Raw genomic sequence first — 23431 nt, 5'->3', positions numbered from 1 at the left:
TCCCTCTTCTCTGTTCTTTGGAGACAGCATTTTTCTATTCTAGCAACCACAGCCCTCAATATGGCTGGTTCATTCTCTTTCAGGTGCCTTGTGAGGGAGCAAAGGAAAGAATGGATGGGGAAAAGGTACAAGGAGACTTCAGGCTCTATTGGGCTGAAGGTCCCAGCTCCACTGACCTTAAATCTGAGTTTACAACTCAGAGAGCAGCTCAGTGGTCAGAGCACAGCTGAGCCCTACCGCCCCTGGTGGGTCAGGATTGTTGCGGGAGTGGCTCCCTCTCACTGCTTTCTGGACTCATCATTTTATCTTTCCTAAAACGCAGGCTTGGTCAAGTCGCTCATCTCCAATAAAATCTTTGCCGCCTCCCCTTTATAAAATACAGATTCTTCAGTCTGGCATTCCAGGGACACCTCTGTAATCTGACCTGAACCCACCTGCCCATGCCCACTGTTCCTAAATCTCAGTGTGCACCCAATGATCCAGTCACCAAGCCTCCCTCTGCTCCTTGCACAGGCAAGCTCTCCAGCTCAGCACTTCAGCTGGCTACCCTTAGGCCTGGGCTATTTTTTTTTTTTTTTTTTTTTTTGAGATGGAGTCTCACTGTCGCCCAGGCTGGAGTGCGGTGGCGCTATCTCGGCCCACTGCATCCTTCGCCTCCTGGGTTCAAGCAATTCTCCTGCCTCAGCCTCCCAAGTAGCTGGGATTACAGGCATGCGCCACCATGCCTGGCTGATTTTTGTATTTTTAGTAGAGACAGGGTTTCGCCCTGTTGGCCAGGCTGGTCTCCAACTGCTGAGCTCAAGTGAACCACCCGCCTTGCCTAGGCCTCCCAGTTGGGACTACAGGCGTGAGCCACGTGCATCTGGTTTTCCTTATTGAAAAATATTTCCCATTCAATTTAAAAGCTGTCTCCCTGAGGCCTTCTCCAGCCTTTGTATTCTGAATTTTTCTGCATTCCTCAATAGTCATTATCCTTGGAACGGATACAATTCCTATGACTTTTCACTATTTTCAGGGCTACCTCTCCTAGTAGACTGTAAGCTCCTTGAGGGCAGACGCCAGGTTTCTGGCACTCAGCCCAGTATCTGGCACAGAGTAGGTGCTCGGTAAATGTCTGTGAAGTAGCCTACAGATTCCCTTGCACGGTCTGCAGGACATGTTGCTCTCCTGGCAGCACCAGCACAATCTCTAAATGCTGCCATATGCGAGATATGTGTCAACCGCTCAAGCAGCCCCTGCCTTCTTGAGCGCTCCTCTTCTCAGCCAGGTCCTTATTTTGCCAGTGCCCACTATGCCCAGTCAAGAAGAGGACCTAAGGGTTCCTCTGGATGTGTTTGTTTCAAACACACCTTCAGCTTTGGGGCTGCAGTTTTCTTCTGACCTGCTCGGCAGGCGGGAGGGAGCTTTCCCCTGAAGCTGGGATCCCACAGGGACCCGCACCCTGCACCCTGCACCCACTGGACGCATCAGCCTCATCAAAAAACTCCCCGCCTCCTTCCCCCCTCCCTTTCTGGACGCGCAGCAATTATTCTGCCCATTCCCGTGAAAAAGAAGACAAAAGTTACTTTGGCGCCCCCTCTCCGACACCTAATAGAGGATTCAGGGACTCTCTGGCGCTTCCAGAGCCTGTATTAGGGACAGAATCCGCGCTGGCGACGGCGCTCCAACTGCGCTTCTGGCGACGGTCGGAATTTTGCTCGGTCCCTTGCAATGTTTCCAAGGGAAGGTTCGTACATTCGTGACCGTCCCTGGCAGCTGCCCAGCCCGGGACTTGGCGCTTCACTCGCCATTGGCCAGTCCTCGGCGTGACGCGCAGGGGGGCGGGGCCTCATCAGCTGTTTGCGGGATGCCCCGAGCGGGCGTATTTTGGAAACAATACCGCACCGTGCGGAGTGGCCTCCTCCCGCCCCGGCCCGCGCCCGCTATCGCCGCCGCCCCTGCCTGCGCCTCCCGCCTCCTGCCGCAGCCCGGTGAGCGCCCGGGTGGCGGCCGGGGTCCGGGCGGAGTTGGATCGCAGCTCCCTGGGGAAGTGGGGAGCGGAGTCGCGCTGCGCATGGGGGCCCGGGAAGGGTTTGGGCTGCGGGCGTCTGGGGTGACCACGAAGAACTGGGGCCCTGGGGTGAGAGAACGGGGTGCAGAACCCACAGCTGGGTGCGCTGCTCCAAGAGGGAACTTGGGGGTAGCATTTGGGACTCGAAGGAGTTGGGTCCAGGTAGGCAGGGGAACCTGAGGTGCACTGCTGAGCAGACCTGGGCGCCCGAGAACGGCCCAGCCTCTGGGTCTGACTTTGGGGTAGAACAGGAATTGTGGGGCATCCTGCCTCCCTGCGGAGTCTGAAAGCTTCTCTCCTTAACAGCTGGGCTTTTTCCCTCCTTCCCAATCGAGTCTGGGCGTCAAGCCCCCGAGTGCTCGTCACGCTGGACCCTGGCGCGGAGCCCTGGCATCACGACTCGGAGGCTGAGACTCTCTCCTGGAGTCACCCAGGTCTGGGTGTGTGTGTGTGTGTGTGTGTGTGTGTGTGTGTGTGTGCGCGCGCGCGCGCGCCTAGTCACTGTCGAGGCTCTGGGTGTCTGGCTGCTGCCTTCTCCTAAGAGGAGGAGGAGTCTTAAGTTCAGCATCCCTCTTCCAGCCCTTAGGGGCTGGGATGGCTGCAGCGGGGCTTGAGTTCCTTTGCTAGGAATAAAGCATTCCCTGGCCCTGTTCTCAGTGCCCTCCTGCCGCCACTCTGGACATCACCTCTTAAGCTCAGTAGAAAAGGGAGGAAAGGGTTTCTTCACCCTCTCTTAGTTTACCCTTGACCTTGCCCAGAGGCGCCCACCTACAAGCAAGCCACCTACAGTTTGTGGAGCCTGAGAGGGGTCCCCGGGGCTTGCAGAGCCACACCTTCTGGCTGCACCTCCCCCACTGTCCAGTCCAGGCAAGGGTTGAACTTTGGGGCTTTGCTGGGAGGGGGAGGGGAAGGTGATAGGCTTCAAAGGAAAAACCAAGACAATGACCCCTGCTTGTGATTGGCTTTGAGGGCCCCTTCTTAGGTCGGAATTGCCAGCCTGAGAAGAGGAGGCTGGAGAGCTGGAGGGGAGCCCCTGCCAGGTGACTGGCAGGACAGCACTTGGTCCTTTCATCAGGAAATTTTGTTTCCTGTTGTTAATAAGCTGGAGTGCACCCCCTACCCCCCTCCCCATACACACACACACACACACACACACACACACACACACACACTTGGGAAACACTGTCCAAAGAACACCATGTGCCTGCTTGCCATCCTAACAGGCATCTCTTCACTCTCCAGGGAAGAGGACAGAGACAGGACCATAGACAGCTCAGGGACAGGGATGGGATGGGACAAGGGAGGGCCCAAGCAAGCACCTCACAGAGAGCTTGCGTTTGGCAAAGGCAGGATTCTGAATTGAACTGAGATTGTTTTAGCTACTTCCCCAATCCATAGACCATTTGGCATATACTTCAACGGCAAGGGACTGGGGGACAGAACCCCCAGGAATCTCCAGTTGAGTCTGACAAGAATGAAATTCATCCCTTTATCCGTAGCTGTTCAGGTGGTGGCTGCTTCTGGCTGCTGCTGCAGAGGCCCTAAGGGGCTCCTGGCATGTGTAGGGAGCTGGGTTGGAAGCTTAAGATGCTGAGTAGCTCCAAGCTCAGACTTCCAAGAGCCATCAGGTGGAGCAAGAGGAACTTCTTTATCACCAAGAAACTCATATCAATAACCTGAGTAGTATAGGCAGTGAGTGAGGTCATAGGGAGAGGGCTGAATTTCACTTCCTTCTGTAAGACCAGTTGTACCAGTCTCAGGTTCAGAGCTGGCAGGAGCGGGAGGCTGTGGAAACAAGGATTTGAAATCGTGGAGACTAGTGAGGAGACTTAGTTGGGAGAGGCTGAACCTACCCTCCGGGCCAATTTTGGTGGGCAGACAGCTCACCTCTGCTCAAAGAGAGCTGAGATGGCAGCTGCAATGACTAGCTTGGGTCTTTATCCCCTCTCCCAGGACACACTCTTACCACACTGCAGAGCCTGTTTGTTGTGTTGTGCAAGCAAGGGGTGGAGATTAGAGTAGATGGGCAGCAGGGCGGGGCTTAGAGGTTTGGAGGGAACCTGGCTGCTCTAGGATTGCTGGCTTTTGTTTTTGCTGCTGAGCCTGGAGCTCAGCTCAGACTGAGATAAGAGTTTCCTTGGGACAATGACTGTGTGTGTGTGTGTGTGTACGCGTGCGTGTGTGTGGTGAGCACTGTATGTATAGCCCATCACAGCACCCTTGACAGCAACTTACCAGAGGCTAGTCTTCTTTGTATTTTCCCAGGTACCCTGCATGCATATAGCTGCTGATTCTACTCCTGCTATCGCTCACAACCCTCAGAGTCAAACTTTGTGCCCGGCCTAGGTCAGAAAACGTAATCAGGAAAAAGGGTGGTTCCAGGCGGGCCCAGGGAAGAGGTGTGGAGAGCCCCTGAACATGTAGGCAGCCCACACTTTGGGAGTGAGTGTCACCCTTGGCAGTGCTTTATTACCAGGGTTGTATGTCATCAGTATGTGGTCCGGCCACCTCAAATAAGAAGGGGGAGCACGGAAGAAAGAAGGGGAGGGGAGTCCTTCCAGGTGTGGCCCTGGTGGGGCAGCAGCCCACATGACTGCATTGCCCCCTCACAGGAGAGATGGAGCCATCTCGGTGTGTGGAGGAGCTGGAGGATGATGTGTTCCAGCCGGAGGACGGGGAGCCGGGGGCCCAACCCGGGAGCTCGCTCTCTGCCGATCTGTTTGCCCAGAGCCTACTTGACTGCCCCCTCAGCCGACTTCAGCTCTTCCCTCTCACCCACTGCTGTGGCCCTGGCCTTCGACCCACCAGCCAGGAAGACAAGGCCACCCAGACCCTCGGCCCAGCCTCCCCCAGCCAAGGTGTCATGCTGCCTTGTGGGGTAACTGAGGAACCCCAGCGACTCTTTTACGGTGAGTGCTCTCAGCCTCAAGACTCCTCCCACAGATACTGGGGGAAAAGAGGGGCTTTCCCTCCCCAAACCTGCCCTTTGCTGTTTCCTTCCCCAAAGTGATCGGCGGCGCTGTTGATTCCTTGACTTCCACCTGCTGCCTCTCGGCTTGTTATTCCTCCTCACCTGTGCCTCAGGCCCCCCAGAGGGCAAATTGTCCCCTCCTGGAGGGATCCTTGTGTCCATGGTATCTCCTTTTACATCCTGTGCCCCTTGAGTGGCCAGGTCTTTAGTGTCCTAGCAGTGACTTGCCTACTATGAAGTGGCTCCTCTTGCCCTGGAGAAGGCTGGGGGATCTGTGACCGGCTGTTGACAATGAAGGGGGAAAACCCAGCTGGTTCTGGGAGGGAGGGTTCCCAAAGGCAGAAGGTGGCCCCCAGTTGTCACTTGGGACTTTCTGTGTGTGAAGGGGAAACTGGAGAAAGAGGTTGGGCCGGCCTGGGCCCAATGCCAGCAGAGGGGATGCTTCCAAGGCTAAGACAAGACCCCTTCATTTGTGGGCTTAAATAGTTTGTTTTGTGAGAAATATGCCCTCCTCTGGCAAAAGGGCAGGTTAGACGGTCTGTTTTCTTCTATTAGCACTGCAGCTTATGGAGGGAGGGTAAAGGCTAGGAGGCTGGCTTACTGTGTCTGACGAGCAGATTGAGGAGACACTGCAGTCACTCCCAGAGGGAACTGCCCCTTAGGGCAGTTCTGGCAAAGCGGTTCTGGCGGGCGTCTGAGAAGCTGGATGAGGCGGGCAGGCGGGGAAGAGGGAAAGGAGCGAGGAGGCCGGCGGACTGGCGCCCCTAGCGGTGGCTCTAACGCGTGCACTCGGTGAGTGTGGAGCGCTGGTCTGGAGGTCTTGCCTGGGGCTGTCTCCAGAGAGGAACTTGGCAGCTCCGTGCGTCTCAGGAGTTTTCCCTGCCTCGTTTTTGTGCTGCTGCCCAGGAGCTTCGGGAGACTAGCATTTCTCTACTTCACTAAAAAAGTGGAGACACTTTTTGATTTTTTTTTCTCTGCCCCTTACTTTGCTCAACCCAGAAACTGGAGAGCTACCTCCAGTGCTTTTCCAGAGAAGAGCTTCAACCTGCTACTACGTGAATAACCAACTGTGGTTAAGGGTGGCTTGATAAATAAGGACGGAAGGGGTCATGTTCGCCTGCACACATTACCACTTGCCCTTTGTCATGGCACTGTCGGTGAATGGAGAAGCGAAGGGGAGGCTGGGGCCACTCTCTCTGTTCCCACTTCTGTTCTGCAACTTCTGTGCACTTGGGCAGCAGGCTGTCCCAGCCTGGCAGAGTGCCCTGATAGAGGCAGGCCGGTTCCTATCCTTTCTCATATGAGGATTTACCCTCAGCCTCCGGTCTTGGCCAGGTCAGGCAGGCGTGGGGAGGCCGGAGCAGTTGTGGAGAATGCTGAGATGTGGGTCCTCTATCTTTGCAGGCAATGCTGGCTACCGGCTTCCTCTCCCTGCCAGTTTCCCGGCAGTCTTGCCCATCGGGGAGCAGCCCCCCGAAGGGCAGTGGCAACATCGAGCAGAGGTACAGATTGCCCGAAAGCTTCAGTGCATTGCAGACCAGTTCCACCGGCTCCATGTGCAGCAAGTAGGCACGGGGGTGTAGGGGAGGAGGGTTGAGTCTGCTGGGGCTTGGGGGCCAGGGCCTGCCTGTCTCCTCTTGTCAGCAACTCTGTCTCTGCCAGACCTCAAAGATATGGTCCCAGAGTTTTGGTTCTTGCGGTTGCCATGGGCAGGATGGGCCCAACTGGATGAGCGTCTTGCCCTCATCTCTGAGCTCCACATTGGTAAACTGCCCGCTCTCAACTCATGTTCCATAAGAGCCCTCTGGGGAGAGGCTGCAGTCCCTCCCTGGGAATGGGATGGCTTTCTGCAGCCCTGCTTGACAGCCTGTCTCTTCTTATGGCTGTGGCCCGGGGGTTGCCCCTCACAGACCTAACAGGAAGATTTTCAGGGTGCTGCAGTGAAACCGGGCAGTTGGGGGGTGCCTGGCTAAGGTACAGTGGGAAACGGGTAACCAGGCCAAGGGATGGGGCCTGAGTGGGGGAAAGTGGTGGAACCAGTTGAAACCTGACACTTTCCAGCTGGGGAGGCCGCTCCTCACTGTCTCTGTCTGGGAACCAGGGTCTGGGACTCCAGAGTGTACCTCGGAGAGGCTCCCCAGACCGGCGGCCAGCCGGGCGCTCAGCCGGCAGCCTGGCACCAGCCCCGCCAGGGCGGAGCATCGCGTGTCAGCCGAGCATGTGGCAGAGTCCATCAACAAAGGCGGCGGCTGGCAGGCTCGTGCTGGAGGAGCCCTCTGTGCCATGGACTGGAGGCTGCCCTCCCTGCTCCAGCAGCCGCTGTCTGGGCTGGGCCCCAGGCACTTAACCCTTCCTCTTCAGGCTGGCTTTCTGGATGGCTGCCAAGGCTGGGAGAGGAGCCTGAGGCTGCATCCGTGCTGGTACAGCCACAGCTGAAGCACAGGCGTGCCACCTGGAAGCGAACACATTCTGTACTTCTGGGACTGTGTCCCCAGCCCAGCTGGCTCTGTATGTGCGTATGTGTGTCTGACTGTCAGGAAATCAAGGGAATACATAGCTTGACCGTGACTGGGCAGACTCTGAGGTGAGACGGGTAGCTGCAGGTGGCCGGAGGAGAGCTATTGGTAATAGTAGGTTGACTTAAGTGTCAAACCATTGCCAGTGCCAGGGGAAGAGGAATTGACCTTGGGTTTCCTAAGAACAGGCCATTGCAGGTTAGCTATGGTTAGTGCCCTCTGCCAAGGAGTTCTGAGGACAGTTTGGGGCTAGGCCTGGGCCTGGTAAGTCCTCCCAGTCCCTTAGTTATCAGGAAGGGAGGGTGGCCCTATGCTTAGATAATAGACTTACGCTCCAGTTCTTATTCTCTCCTTTGATTATTTGGTGGAAACTTGGCTTAGAGTTTCCCCTTCAGTCCATATGTGGACTCGCTCCGATTCTTATTTTCAGTCTCTTGGCCTCCTTCCTGCCCATTCACTCCACCCTGGTTGTACAGGCCTGTGGCTGAGCCCAGCTCACAGCTTCCAGTTCTGGTACTGGAGAGGATGGGAGGACACAGTGGCTGTGGCTCTCCTAGACTCATCTAGAGGGCTCCATGGAAGGCAGCTTGCTTCATTTGCAAAAATCTGATCTCTCTCACCAGTTATTCCCCAGAATATTCCCCCATCCACTGGTGAGCCTCTATAGGCTTGGGAACAGGCTGGGAGCCCTCCCTGGCACAGGACTAGGATACAGTCCTGGGGACCCTCCTAACTTGGTCCTGAACAGGAGGAGGAGGAGGCCCTTCTCCGAAGGTCTGGCCTTGCTTTTTTTTTTTTTTTTTTTTTTTTTTTTTTTTTAGGCAGAGTTTGACTCTTTCGCCCAGGCTGGAGTAAAGTGGCATGATCTCGGCTCACTGCAACCTCCACCCCCCTGGTTCAAGCGATTCTCCTGCCTCAGCCTCCCGAGTAGCTGGGATGATAGGCGCCCACCACCACGCACAGCTAATTTTTGTACTTTTAGTGAAGATGGGATTTCGCCATGTCAGCCAGGCTGGTCTCGAACTCCTGACCTCAGATGATCCACCTGTCTTGGCCTCTCGAAGTGCTGGGACTACAGGCATGAGCCACTGTGCCCAGCCTTGCCTTGCTTTTTGCTGGTCGGCATCACTTCTCCCAGTTCAGAGCTGCCTCTTTGAGGGCACAGGTTAGTTTTAGACAAGGTGCCATGCTTTTAGCCACAGCCATCCAAGCTGGGGAGAAGGAGAACTGGAGGAGAGCTTCATGAGAGCCTCCTCTGCCTCACACTTCACTCCACACTGGCTCCCAAGTTCCCTATACCCCTACCCTCCTGCCAGCTACCTACTTCTTCTTACTCCACACTGGCTCCCAAGTTCCTATAGCCCTACCCTCCTGCCAGCTACCTACTTCTTCTTACTTACTACTTACTTCTTACTTCCATACCCCTACCTTCCTGCCAGCTCCCTACTTCTTACTTCTTACTTACTTACCTACTCTTCTTACTTACTTACTTATACCCCTACCCTTCTTGCCAGCTACCTACTTCTTCATCTTACTTACTTCTTACTTGCTACCTACTTCTTTACTTACTTGAGTAAAGCTACAATTCATTGCAAGGGTAGGAGGCTGGCCAGTGAGCCCTTTCTAGCTCAAAGAGCTGATTTTCCCAAATTTTCCAGTACAAAGAGCCAGGCTTTTTGTCTTCTCCTTGAGCTGTTCTCCCCAGAGTCTTCTTGCTTTTAACCCCCTCCTCCCCACTGACCCTGCTTATAGACCTTCACCAGGAACTCATCCTGCAGGAAGGGCTAGGGCTGGGGGAGGGGGCTTCAGACAGGTGGAACACTGGTACTCCTAGAACGTTTCAGTGGCTGGTTTTAAGAAGTGAGTCATTTTCTAAACTTGATTCTTATATAAACTACAATCTAAGATTTCATATCTAGAAAGTACTGTTGTTACTCCTCCATTCTCATCCTTTATCTTCTTTCCCTATTCCCTTCTCTCACTTTTGCGGGCAGAGAAACTGAGGCAGTGGGAAGGAGGTTGTTTAGGATTTAGTTTCTAGGCTTTGGGTTCAGAGTCACAAAGTCCAAGTTTGAATACCAGCTTTGCCACCTACTAGTTTTCGGGAAGTCACTTGACTTCACTGAGCCTATTTCCTCTTCTATGAATTAGTGCTAATACCACAGAATTTTACTGTGATAATTGAGAAAATACCTATGAGAGTTCAGGACACCTAATAGATGTTCTTTAATGCCTGTTTCCTTCTTTGTGTTTATGATCCTGATCACCCCCCATGTTTGTTCTTGTTGGTTCACAATTCATTTCCCACTCCACCTGGTAGGGGACTCCCTGAGTAGAGCTGCTTCCCCTGAACTTCCCTCCACCTGCCTGGTCCAGAGGAATTAGTGTCCAGACTGATCATTTGTGGACCTTGGCCTTATCGATTTCCCTTCAGGGAATGACAGTCGTTCCCCATCATTGCGGGCTGGATTGAGAGAGCCAAGGGAGGCAACCCAATAGGCAGATGGGGCTTGAGGAGGCCTGACCACCACCTTTCCCTACATCTGGGATAGTGTCCTGGGGCCAGACAGTGGCCACTGGTCCATAGCTCTGTGGAGAGTGTGAACTCCCCCTTTTAGTCCCTGGTTACAGACCTGAGTTATTTGGTTTTTTTTGCATCAGAATAATCTTCTCCCTTGGAGGTACGGAGCAGAGGGAGGGGGCGTGGTGATGCGATAAAATGGAATTATGGCCAATTGAGTGTATCAGCCTGGCTGCAGATGCAACAGGTTCCAAGTTTCCCTCGGTGTCATTTCACGCAAGCCATCTGCGCTTTCCGCACATTTCCCGAGAGCCTTGCTAGGTGGAAGACTAGCCTGGTTACCCAAGTTATCAGTTCAGGGTGGCTCTTCCAGACCCACACGCAAAACACTGGAGGCAGAAGGTCAGAGTCAGCAGGGTGCTCCGCCTCAGCTCTGTGTCTCCAAAGCAGCAAGAGAGTTGGAGGCAGAGTGAGTGGAGGTGAAAGCCTTTCCCAACCTCACCGCACATCCCACCTTCCTTTGGCCGGGGCAGGAGTGAAGGTTCCCCTGTTTGCTCCTCTGTAAGCTGACACACTGTGGCAGGGACCCCCGATGGTCTGCTGATAATGACTTATCTTGAGGGTGGTGCTGTGTTGCTTCTGTGTCCAGCTTCTGTGCGAAAGAGCGTGGTACAGATGTGCTTCCTCCCTGAGCCCCTGGGCTGCCCTGGTCAGAAGGTCTGAACCCCAGCTTTCCTGTCCTTGTGCCATGGCCTCCTTCAGCATGAGCCTAAGGAGGGACAGGAAGTGGTATCCCCTCCCCTTGGGAGAGTCTCTTCTGTCCCAGTGGCCCATCATGACATTTGTGGGGGTATTTCTGGGCAATATTAAGAAGCCAAGAATCCTCAAAAACAGTAGTTACTGTAGACAGTCGAATGAGTAAAGCTACAGGAGGGTTGGAATTCTTCATGTTGGAAATGGCTTTTTCACTTGGATCAGGAGTGACTCCATTCAGAAAAGCCGGGTTTGGAAATTCCCTGAATAGTAATTAGACTTTTTGGCAAATGAAATCTGAGAAAACTTTCAGCCACTCGGTTGAAACCATCTTTAGCTGTAATGTCACAAAAATGATCCTAGACTTGTAGGCAGATCTGTGTTCAAATCCCAGCTCTGCCACTTATAAGTTGTGTGTCCGTGGGCAAATCATTTAATCTCTCCAAGCCTTGATTTCTAATACTTACCTTGCAGAGTTGATGTGAAAGGCCTTTAGGAGTTGTGATACAAATAACTTGTTAAGTCAGGGACAGTTGAGTACTTTTAGAAATATGTTAAAAGATGACTTTAGGATTTTGTTTGTACCTGACTTTGTAATTTGGAGAGCTCTTTTGGAAGTTGTACCCAAGTTGGTGTTTGCATGGTTTATTAACTAGCAGCTTCTCTGCCTAGCAGACTGGATTCTTTGTTCAGGGAGCCCCTGACTGCTTCCTGACACTGGGATTCTCTCATTATTAGTGGTTTTCTGGAACTCAAGCTGGCTAACTAGGTTGCTCAGGGTCTAGATGGGACAGCCCCGGGCAGGGGCACCAGAGGTTTGCTATAGAGTGAGAAGGGTCCCTAGGAAGCCAGCCTCTGTCCCAGGAGTGGGAGGCCCACCTAGGACGGTGTCAGGGGAAGAATGAGGCTGGGGGAGGGCCTGCGGAGAGCCAGAGTGCGTGAGAGCCAGCGCCAGGGCTGGGGGCCCTGTGTTTGCTCTGTGGCTGGCTCTGTTTATATCGCTCGCTATATTTAGCTTCTGAGTCATCAGCGTGGCAGACTGGAGGCTGAGTTCCCCACACACTCTGCACCTGACTGCTCTCTCTTCCAGGAGAAGGGCTCGTAGTTCCGGAGAGTTCATCCCCTCCCCACCAAGGCAGGCCATGGGATGGAAACTGGCTTTTTTTTTTTTTTTTTGGAAAGTGGGTGATGGGAGGAGGGGACTAAGGGAGACACAAAGAAAGAAGGTTAAAGAAAAATATCTGGTCTGCCTTTTGATCCATATCTGGCAGCCAAGAGGTCCTGTTCCATGACCAGAGCACAATCAGTCCGTGTGTGAAGGAGAGGGTTCCAGCCTTCCTCCTTGCCTGGTTTGCCTTGACCTGGTCCTGGACAGGACATGAACAGTCAGCTGAAAAGACCCCAAGTTGAGAGTCAGAACCTGGGGTTATTTTGCATAGCATCATACACACAACAGGCTTGTGCCCCCCAACCCCCTCCCTCTCCCTTCTTTAACCAGGGCACACACCGTCATGCCCTCCTGAGCTCTGCAGAAGTTGCCCAGTAGTTTGATGGAGCTGTTCTCAGCTGGAGGGAAACTAAGGGTCTCGGTAGTTCCTCCCTCCAGGCTGTGGAGGTGCAAAACAAGGGTCTGGGGACATGGGTGGTACAGCACAGCTCTGTCCCCCACCCGTACCCCTCAACCCCCAGTGGCTGGAGCCAGTGTCTGCCAGTTGTGTTAGAGGAAGCCTTGCCATCTTCCACTGAGAGCTGGCTGGCTTCAGACTGCTCTTGTCCTTAGAGCATCTATGGGCGCGGCCATGGTGGCTTCACCGTCCTGTTAACACTGCTGGCTGGGCTGAAGAAGCTCTTGGCAAGGAGCCTTTTTTTCCTTTTCCATTTTGCCACATTGCTTGCTCCTCGGGCCTCTGGGTCAGAAGCAGTCTGAGGCAGTGGGCCCACTGGTCCCAAGGGTTGCCCTCTGGGTTTCAGAATCCTTGGCTTAGCCTGGCAGCCTAGAATCCTGAGCCCCATGGCCTGTGGCTGCGGTGGCCAGTCTCAAAGCAGACGTCAGGGATCTCCAAGGGGCTTCATGAGTCCACCAGGAAGACGGTGCTCCCCAGGCAGGCCCTGTTGCACAGCATGTTGAGAGAAGTGCTCTGCAAAGCCAGTGGGTCCCAGGTTTTCCTCGTGCTCCCCAGGGAAGAAGGAGCCTGCTCATTGCTGCCCCCAGGCCCGGTGCTTCGTGTATATTTTTCTCATGTCATCACCACAGCAACCTTGTACTTTTAGACGCCATTGTCCCTGTGTTGTAGGAAACTGAGGCTCGGAGAAGTGAGGTAACATGCTTAAGTCACACTATAGTTTGCTGAGCTAGGCGCCATACAGATTTGATGGATTCTGGAACCATGGTCCAACCACCCTATACCTGCTACCCAGCAATCACATTCCAGAAAACAACGGTACAAGGGAGCACGCATTTGCTGCCTCAACCCGCTCTGCCTCATGTGATACTTAGCTCTGTGTTCTTGTTCTTCTCCCCATTATATTGTAAAACAATTGAGAACCAAGTTTATATTTTAGTCATCTTTGTATCCACATAACTCTTAGCTCAGTTGGGTGCTTGGTAGCTCAGTTGGGTGCTTGGTAGCTCAGTTGGGTGCTTGGTAGCTCAGTTGGGTGCTTGGTAGTTCAGTTAGGTGCTTGGTAGCTCAGTTGGGTGCTTGGTAGCTCAGTTGGTGCTTGGTAGCTCAGTTAGGTGCTTGGTAGCTCAGTTGGTGCTTGGTAGCTCAGTTAGGTGCTTGGTGGCTCAGTTAGGTGCTTGGTGGCTCAGCTGGGTGCTTGGTAGCTCAGCTGGGTGCTTGGTAGCTCAGCTCGGTGCTTGGTAGCTCAGTTGGGTGCTTGGTAGCTCAGTTAGGTGCTTGGTAGCTCAGTTGGGTGCTTGGTAGCTCAGTTAGGTGCTTGGTAGCTCAATTAGGTGCTTGGTGGCTCAGTTGGGTGCTTGATTAAAATGTGCTGATTTCAACAGAAAACATCTTCCTAGCTTCTTTCAAGTGGAATTTTTCCAAAAGTCTCTCTTATCTCAATGTTCCTGTTCTCAACTGCAAGGATCTTTCCTTCAGCCCTGGCCTGAGTAGGTTTAGAGAATGACAGGGAAAAGGGAAGAGGGAGGAAAACTTCGCATCGTAGACTGTGTACCTTCCCCTTGAGTATAGACAATTCTGCATTTTGAAGAGATGGAGTGTGCTTTCAGATCATGGTCTGAAGTTGTAATTTCAGACCAGTTTTAGCTTTATTTCTGTTTGATCTTCAGTTAGCTCTGCCTCTGAAAGGTTTATTTTTTTCTGGTCTACAGCATCCTTACTAAATAGTTAATGATCTGGAAACAATGTCTTTAAATATACTAGGGGAGCAGATCAGTGGTGATTTGCTTTGAAAAGGTAATACAATTTTCATAATGCGAATAAACACACTGCAAAATTTTAGTGAAAGAACATAGCTTTGGAGTCAGAAGTCAGAGCCTCAAATAACACCCCTCCCAACTAACTTGGGATGACTTTTCTGAGCCATTGTTTCCGTGGCTCTAGAATGGGTTGATAATACCTGCTCTTCCTATTGTGAGGATCACATGAGAAGAAAGGAAAGTGCTCTGTTCTATATCTCAGATATTATAAGTTGCTCTCTGTTTGGTAAATTTGCATTTTGTGAGTTAGGTTCTTTTAGAGCTGCACACGGCTTTGCTTTGCTTCTTCCTCTGATGCTTTGGGGTGACTTAGCTCTAGCTGGAGCATCTGGAACACTGGTGACACACAAAGCCCCCAGAGGGTGTGAATTGGATCTGAAAGGGGGAGAGGCAGAGGGAGATTCTTATCCAGGGAGCGTAGGGAACATGCTTTGTGCTTAGGGCAGAGGCTGTGTGGGATGAAACAGAGTTTGATTTATGTAGTCCAACCTTGTCAGACACCACAGCCAGCTCTTTAGAGGGAAAAAAAAAAAAAAAAAAAAAAAAAAAAGGAGGCCTTTTACTAGTTGGGCCTCTCCCCAGGTGAGAGGCTGATACTATGACAGAAAGTACATCTTTAGACCTGGCCAGACATCAGTTGTTGCTGGCCTCAGACAAGTGGGTTATCTTTCAGGGCTGACTCCTCTGTAGTCGGTCCAGCGTGCCCTTGTTGAGTGCCTACTGTATGCCTTCCATGTTCCCCATTATACAGGATGAGCAGCTGTGCATTCAGGCATAGGGTGTTGCACACAGTAGGGATGGAAACATTTGTCAGCTGACTGCCTTCATCCCCTGACCCCGGCAAGAAAATGAGACTGGGCCAAAGAAGGCGCACGGGGCTCTGACGCCTGGCTGCGCTCTCTTCACTGAAGAGAACACTGTGATCTACCATGTTAGGACGCCTGCCCTGGGGGCGTTGACCTCTGTTCATTCCCTCCATGCCTTGGCCCTGGCTTCTAAATCATGTGAGTCTGAGGGCTCTAGGGTGAGCTTCTGCTCCCCTGTATCCCAGCCCCCACCCTTGGGTCACCCCGACTGTGTATTCTGGGAACCCCCATTCTGTGAGGGGTGCCCTAGCTGAGTCTAGGAGAGCAGGCCTGGTTCTGCGGGTCTGCCCTCGTTGATCTCAGATTGTGCACCGGGTGCTGTGCCAGGTGCCTGAGGGGCAGAGGCCAAGTGCACTCATTCCTGGTTCCCCTTCCTTGTCCCCTTCTCCTCCATATCCTCCTGTGGAAGGACCCACCTTCTCTGGTGTTTTGGTGTCTTTGTGTTCTTAGTCCTGTTCGGTGAAGGCCGACTTCCTTCCTCCTCACCGTCTCTCCCACTGGCCTCCCTTCAAGCCCTTTTGCTTTCCTTTCTAGTCAGGCCCTTTTGTTAAACTTTTAGGAAAGATTTTATTTATTGTTGTATTTTGTAATCAGGGCATTCTTTGATTCTCTTGGTTTCCTCGTGGAAAAGGGTCTTGTGAGGGCTGCCCTGAGGCAGGAGAAGGCCAAAGGGAGCCTGTGTGGTATCTGCTTATAGTCGAGAGAGGGCTCCTGGGCCCATGGGTGGTTCCCAGGCCCTACACCCGGCTGACAGAATTCAGTTGTTGGAGCTCTGAGTTATAATCCTGAAGGTAGTTGTGGATGACAAACTCCTTAGGGTTGGAGAGCACCTCTGTGGTTTCCAAAAGGCTGTGGCCTGGCTGCCACAGAACCACCTGGGCAGGATTGACCTTTGGCTTGGCCAATGGATAAGACATTACTTTGGTGGGAAGAGATCGAAAGGCACTGGAGAGAACACCAACACGTGAAGTGTTTTCTTCTAGGCTGTTGGATCATGAGTGACTTTATTTCCTCCTCTGTAATGTCTTGTATTTTCCAATATTTCTACAATTAACATGTATTGCTTGTATGATTAAAATACACAATAAATAGGCCGGGCGCGGTGGCTCAAGCCTGTAATCCCAGCACTTTGGGAGGCCGAGGCAGGCGGATCACAAGGTCAGGAGATCGAGACCACAGTGAAACCCCGTCTCTACTAAAAATACAAAAAATTAGCTGGGCGCGGTGGCGGGCGCCTGTAGTCCCAGCTACTCAGGAGGCTGAGGCAGGAGAATGGCGTGAACCCAGGAGGCGGAGCTTGCAGTGAGCCGAGATCGCGCCACTGCACTCCAGCCTGGGCAACAGCGTGAGACTCCGTCTCAAAAAAAAAAAAAAAAAAAAAAATACACAATAAATGATTTCTGATCTCTAAAATGTCACCCAGGGAGCTTGTTCAGTACACAGATTCCTGGGACCCTTCCATGAAATTCTGACCCGGTGGGTCTGGGAGAGGCCTGGAGACTGTACTTACAACAGCACCTCAGCTGGCTTAGTGACACAGTTGGGTTTATAAACCGTTGATCTAGTACAATACCTGCATTTTCCTTATAAGCCAAGAGGGAACTCATGAGCAGGTTGATGGGAGATCCACCCCTAAAGCCAGGTCCTCTGATTCTTTGTCCCTGGGGATCCATACACCATAGAGCCTTCCTTGCCAATTCATGAGCCCTAAGGACTGTCACACACAGAGGCATGGAAACTAGATGCTTCCCAAGGGCCGGCCATGTACCCTGCTTCCTGTGCCTAGGCCTGCCTGGGTCCCCTGCAGGACCTCAGTCTTCCTGTCTGAAAGCACTCTCTGGCCCACAGCTGCTTCTCAGTCCCCCAGCACTCCCAGATGATGGAGTCTGTGCCTCATCTTCAGAGATCTCAAGTTGCCCGGGCAGTAGATGGCCTCCATTAGTGGAATTTGGGAGAAACTGAAACATACAGAGATGGGAATCGCCCCAGCCCCAAATCATAGAATTCTCACCTGCTTTCCTTGGCCATTGAGCTGTTTTGAGATGATTTAGTGAAGGGGAGGCTAGAGGGTCTGCTTTGTATAAAGAAAGGTAGTGGCACTCTGAGCACAGTGATAACGGGAAGGGACATTGCTCTAGGGCCAGATGGCCTAGGTTCAGTCCAGTCCCTGCCACTTAAACTAGCTGTGTGGTAGCTACGTAATGGGCATGATAATGTGCCTCAAAATCACCTGGGGAATCTTCCGATGCGGGGTCTGCGTTTCCAGGCCGCTCTCTGATGATGCCGAGGCTGCTAGTCCATGGACCACCCTTTGAGAAGCAAGGATGCAGAACACACAGAACAGAGCCTGGCTCCTCCCCACCCCCCGCTGCCGCCCTACCCCACGTTGCTATGATGGTGATGATTGTTCTTGCCACCAGTCTTCTCAGACAAGCACCTGAGGAGCTCTGGAATTCCAGCAGACTGGCCTCTCCAGGGCTGCGTCTGCCCCTGGATTCTCCTCTTGTTCGGCCACATGACCTCTGCACCTGTCTCGGGCAGCAGCTGGGGAGGGGAGGAGAGGGGGTCTTTGGCCCAGCTGCCGCAGGCCCGAGGCTTCGGGTTTGCAGCTGAGTCCATTTTCACGCTGTTTTACTCTAACCAGATTTTGTTAAGCCGGGTGTGTTTCCTCTTTTTACTCATCTTTGTTTACAAAACACGAGGAAGCCATCCATCTCCCCACCCGCTGTCTGCCAGGCCTCTTCTGTGGCACGCCCGATTTCCCTTCCCCTCCAAGCAGGAGCTGTGCCTCCATTTTGCTGGCTTGTTTTCTAGGCTCTTCCACGGGGGAAGGAGGAATGCCGTTGCCATGGACCGGGGCACTCTGTGTTCACCTGGGTTGTCAGGCCCGAGACCAGCTGCCTGGATGCCTCTCTTTTTGTGGCCTAGGGCAGCATGGAGGGGAAGCCGGCAACCTGCATGGTGGCCCTGGGAGAGGTCAGGGAGGCCGGGGCTGGACGGAACCTGGAAGCTCTGGGAGTCCAGGCAACCTGGGTCCCCTTTCCAGCTGTGCCACTGGCTTCTTCTCTCCTCAACCCATCTGACCGGAGTAGTTGCCTGGTGGGGGCTGGTGCTGTGGTTGAAGACAGTTTAAGAGAGGGCTCCAGCTCCCCCGGACACCTCATGTAAACTTGCTTGCTGACGGGGCCACTGAAGTAATCCAAGTCCAGCCCGTGCTGGCTCCTTTCTGCACACTAGGTTTTTATTCCCCTGTCCACTGAGAACCCTGTGGAGAGGCCCCCGCCCAGTCCTCCTGCCCTGGCAGACAAAGAGAGAACAAAGACCGCCTCTTCCAGCACCCCTCAGTTTCTCCCCCCCCCCCCCCCGCCCCGCCCGGGCCTCTCCTGGGAAATGGTACCTGCGTGGGCAGGGCACCAGCCCCAATCTGGTGAGCCACTGACCCCCGAACTTTGCCCCTAGCTTCCCAGCCTGACAGTAGGACCTGGGATAACCTCCAGAGCATAGTATATATTCTTTGTTTTTGTTTTGTTTTCAAGTATGTTCTTGCTTAACGTTTAATTGGCTCCAGTCAGTAGGAGAGTGCTCCAAGAGGGATTATTTATGGCTTACTGTCAAGAGCATCTATAAAAAGGGCAGCACCGAGCTGGAGATGCTGGAGAGGGAGAGCGGGCGGGCGCACAAGAGAGTGTGTGTGTGTGTGTGTGTGTGTGTGTGTGTGAGTCTGTGTGTGTGCGTGTTTGCACTGGATGAAATCAGATTTTTGCTGCCTCAGCAGTGTGGTTTAAATTGAAGATTAACCCTTTGACCTTCACAGTGTCAAATCACTTGCAGATGGAGGCCCCCCCTTCCCCCTTGTTCTCTATGTTACTTTGGAGTCGGGGGAGAGAGGGGGGCACTTCTTCTCTTTCTGAAGCCAGTTCGTTGTTCATGCAGCTGAGGTTTGAGGGGCTCGGGAGCCAATCTGATTAAAAGCAGCACTTGGCTAAACTCTGGAAAATCCTGCAAGCAGGGGAAAAGGCTTAATCCTCTTGTGCATAGTGCATATAGAGCCTAGTCTTTTCTTTTTAATGTTAAAACTGCAATTGTTTTTGGAGAACTCTACTATCTCCTCCACATGGCAGTGTCTCTTTCGCCTCCCCCCCTCCCTGCTGTGAGCTGTACTGATAGGATTAAAGTGCCAGCCGTGAGACTTGGAGATCTGAACTTTTATTGGAAATGAGAGGGAGTCGTCTAAGGTTGTGTCTGGGAGTTATGTTGGTCTTTTTTTTTCTCCCTTCAGCACCAGCAGAACCGAAATCGCGTGTGGTGGCAGATCCTCCTCTTCCTGCACAACCTTGCTTTGAATGGAGAAGAGAACAGGAACGGGGCGGGCCCTAGGTGAGGCTGGGCTGCCCTCTTCACATGGGGCACCAGGAACACCGTCAGGAAGGACATCGGGCAGGACTGACACTGTGTCTTGTGAAGTTGTTTTTTTGTTGTTATTTTGCGTTTTAATTTTTTTACATTTCTCCCTGTGTGTACATACAACATACTGAAGTGGGACCTTCTTTCTCTGTCAGGCCCCTGACCTGGAATGGGGCTGTTGTCAAACCCTGTTGAAGGGGAGGCTGATGTGTCTGTGATGGTGAGAATTCCCAAGGCCTCTGACAAGTAGATTCTTCGACCGAGGAATCTACCGGTTGTCGAAGATGATCCGTTAGTGATGTTCTCTGGGAAGTGGACTGTGGTTTTTCCAGAGAAACTCAGTTAAGAAATCGAGTGGATTAGACTCCCAGTTCCACCACACTTTTGAGCCTTCCACTGTGGATGGGGACCATGATCCTGATGGGCACATTGCTTTAACCCAGCAGGGCCTCGGCCAGGGGCTTTCCACTTGAGGATAGCAGCTTCACTAGGCTGGCCGGCCAGCTGCACATCTGTCTGGTTCTCACTTGCCCCAGCCAGTACCTGCTCCAAGGGCTCAAGGATTCCTGGCCAGCTCCTGTCAGACCTCAGGGAGGGCTGGGTTTCTCTAAGGACCCCTCACACATGTCGCAAAATGAACCAGACTTCTGGCTAGGCCTCAAAACTGACTTGGTCCCCCTTGGAGGCCCCAGGATTGGTCCTGAGGTACAGAGCCACTGCCACCACTGGCGGCCTGGGACCAGCTGGGTGTCAGCCACGGATGAGCTGAATAGCCAGTCAGCGTGCTGCTGCCGGCAGCCTGTGCCTTCGTTGGCTCTTCTTTCAAAAGACCCCACCGACAGACCGCATTCCACCCCCAGCATCAGCACCGAGGGACATCAGGGGGCAGGTTTGCAGTGGGGCTGGAAAATGTGGTGGCTGCTCCACCGTAAGAATCAGCCCTAGCGGACCCCAGACCCTTTGGTTTCCTTGGAAACAACATACCTCTTCCCCCTCATCCCCAATCATTTTTCACACCTAGTGGGATACAGAAGAAGCCAGGACAGTGGCTTTGCCAGCTGAGAAGTGACTTTTAGAGTCACAGATAATGATTAGAGTGGGGAACCGTCAAAGCTGGGTACACACTTCCTGTCTTCCTCCAGCTTCCAGCTAGGCTGGAAGGGCCTTCTCTGGAAGCAGCAGGATCACAGCTGCCTCTACATGTCTTCCCTTCTCTCCCTGCTGCGGCACTTATGGAGAGGATCTAAAGCAGCCGGTGTGGCAGCTCCAATAGCAGGCGCGGGGAATCTGTTAACCAGACGCTGGAAACTAAATTATAACTTTTGCATCTGTGAGAAAAGACAACATTGGTGCTAACAGTGAAGTAAGGCCCAAAGAAAAGACGGCTTCCCTGGACAAAGAAGACCTCAGGGCTACCCAAGGAAATAGGAAGAGTCCAGAGCAGACTCTCAAATCTGAACAAGCTCAAGCTCTTCCAGTTCTGAAGAGACGAGGTCTTCAGTACTATTGAAGGAGACGTTGATCTTCTGGATGTACAGTTGTGCAGGTTGTTCACTGCACAAGGGCACCTGCAGAGAGAGCTAATGGAGGCTGGAATTCAGCTTGTGTTCTGCTCACTAAGCTGTGTGCCCTGGTGTGGGGCTACTTCTCCCAAGAAGAAGGGGTGCCTTTCCTGATTTGCACAAAGGTGCCATATGGGCTCACAGCACCCTGGAGGAGAAGGGCCTCAAACTGTGCGTGTAAGCCTTTGTTTTGTTCTGCTCAGATATTCTGGAGATATTACCTCTTCTTGGTCAGAATTCTATTCTCAGGGTGTGTACCATGATTTGTCTGCTAAGAAGACGGGTTCCTGCTCTGCAGAGAAGGAGCCGGGGACCAGCGTGAGGACTGGCTCGGGGACACACTGGCCGTTGTGGAATTCGGCCTTCCCTGTGGGTCTCCGTACCATTTTATGATGTGTATGGGACATACGTTGTTCTCCCCTGCCTGGATCAAGGTGGTGACAGGCAGGATGCTGCTGCCGTATGCTTCAGTGGCACACACCAAAAAACCGGGGTTATTTACAGCAGCCACTGTTCACCCCTCTTGGCAGACTCTCCACCTGAGCTCAGTGAGAGAGAAAACGATTTCGATCTTGGTGCTAAGGCAAGGCCATCAGCTTCAGAGACCTTGCTGGGCCCAGGCTGGGTGCCCCGTGGCCTGAGAACTGAGCCCCGACTTTGACAAACCCACCTCAACATCGAGCCTGGGGCAGGTGGAAGGTGGTCTGACTGCACTGTCTCCATATTATGCAAAGCCAGGGCAAAATTTACACCCCTCACTTTTCCCTCTCCCTTCTTCCCCACCAAAAAAAGCACAAAAAACCCAGGAGGTAGCTGGCGGAGTAGCTGGCAGGAAGGAGAAAAGTTCTTTCTGGCTGGTTGTTTTTAATTGGCTTAGTGATCTAGACTGGCCCCTTCCTCCTCTGCCTGTTGAGTTGGCCTAAACATTCCTCAAGTCTAGCCTCAGGAGACCTGCCCCTCCCCCCCACCTCCACCCCCTCAGACTCCATCCTCCACCCCCAGGAGCCTGGCTGTCTCTAGCGAGGGGTGGAGAATCAGATTTAGAGGGAGGGAGAGTCTGACCTGGATCCTGACCTGTAACCAGCTGAACACGGTGGAGGCTTTGTGGCTTGCTGAGGGTGGGGGTTGGGAGAGGGCCTGGAAAGCTCCCTCCTCGTGGAAGAAATGCCTGGGAGGCAGGGAAGCCTGATATTCGGGGTCAAAACAGTCCTACCAATTCACGGCGCCAAAGCAGGGGTTTCTAGAAGTTGGTGGACAGATCTGGTGAGGGAACTCCCCAGGCCAGACGTCGGACTCCTGCAGTGAGGGTGGAGGACTCAGCCTGGCCTCTGCCTGGCCTGTTTCAAAGTCTGGGCCACTGGAGCGCTGCTCCCTGGCAGCCTCCTCTTGCTCAGTCCGAGGTGGAAAAGGATCACCTCCCAGTGACCTCCCTCAGCCCCCGGGGAGCAGGTCTGTGTTCAAAGCTATGTGGCAGGCTTGTTTCAAGGGCCAGAGGGGCCCAGCTGCCCCGTCTCTGCCCCTGGCAGCCCAGCCCCATCGCAGGTGGCTCCTGCCTGGGGGTTGTTCGGGACAGTTCTGCCAGGGCCTCCCGGGAAGAGTGCTGTGGATCTGCTGTGACTGTCCTGGACAGCAGGGAGCACGCTACTGCAGTGAGTGCTTCTTTGTGAGGGACTTGATGGGGAGGTGGGGTAGGGAGAAGGGAAGTGGAAGAAGCAGGAAGACTGGTCACCATGGCTCTACAGGCCTTCTGCAAATCAGTGCTGGCCTGGCCTGGAGACAGCTCTCTGTGTGAAGGTGAGGACTTGGAAGCAGGCCATCCTGGCCAGACACCCTAGCAGTCCTGTCACCCTTAGGCAGCCTGAGGGCAGGTGGGGACTTTGAGTCTTGAGGGAATAATGGAGAAAGCTGAGCTCATAGCTGCCCAGCCAACCTCCCAGCTGAAGGTGCTCAGAGCCCTGTGCTGGCTCCCAGGCCTGCACTGCCCCTCTCTCTGTGCAGGTGGCCAGTACCCCTCCCTGCTCTGGGAGCATTGCTAGCCTTCTACCCTATCCCTAGATCCACGGGGGCTGTCGGGGAGACCCAGTGAGAATGTAGCATTTTGTTCATCCCCAGGGTAGCTGCCCTGGGGTCTGGGCACTCTGCCTCTGGGAGAGAGGAAGAAGAAAGGGGCCCCATTTTTAAAAAAACTGTACAGAGCCTTTGGCTTTATGTGTTTATGTTCTTCACATGCATATGTGTGTATGTGTGTATATCTTCCCCCCATCAATTGGTACAATTTTTAATAAAATCATTTAAAGCAAATCTGGTCTTTTATTTTTCAAGGTATAAAAATGCAAGAAGATCAGT

General features: G+C 53.2%; 2 protein-coding genes across 3 annotated transcripts in view; both read left to right on the top strand.

Annotated features, from left to right (window-relative positions):
• Positions 1 to 23431, top strand: part of SRP14 (signal recognition particle 14) — a 227747-nt gene that overhangs the window by 152974 nt on the left and 51342 nt on the right. The gene's annotated exons all lie outside the window — the stretch shown is intronic.
• Positions 1847 to 23386, top strand: BMF (Bcl2 modifying factor). The gene is given in 6 exon segments (XM_050799566.1): positions 1847 to 1970; positions 2357 to 2395; positions 2398 to 2484; positions 4663 to 4959; positions 6426 to 6586; positions 19399 to 23386. Coding segments are annotated over 6 exon segments (810 nt in total). The 3' UTR covers positions 19501 to 23386.

Source organism: Macaca thibetana, chromosome 7 (genome assembly GCF_024542745.1).
Source record: "Macaca thibetana thibetana isolate TM-01 chromosome 7, ASM2454274v1, whole genome shotgun sequence".
Taxonomy (NCBI): Eukaryota; Metazoa; Chordata; class Mammalia; order Primates; family Cercopithecidae; genus Macaca; species Macaca thibetana.
This window is presented reverse-complemented; position numbering and strand designations above follow the sequence as displayed.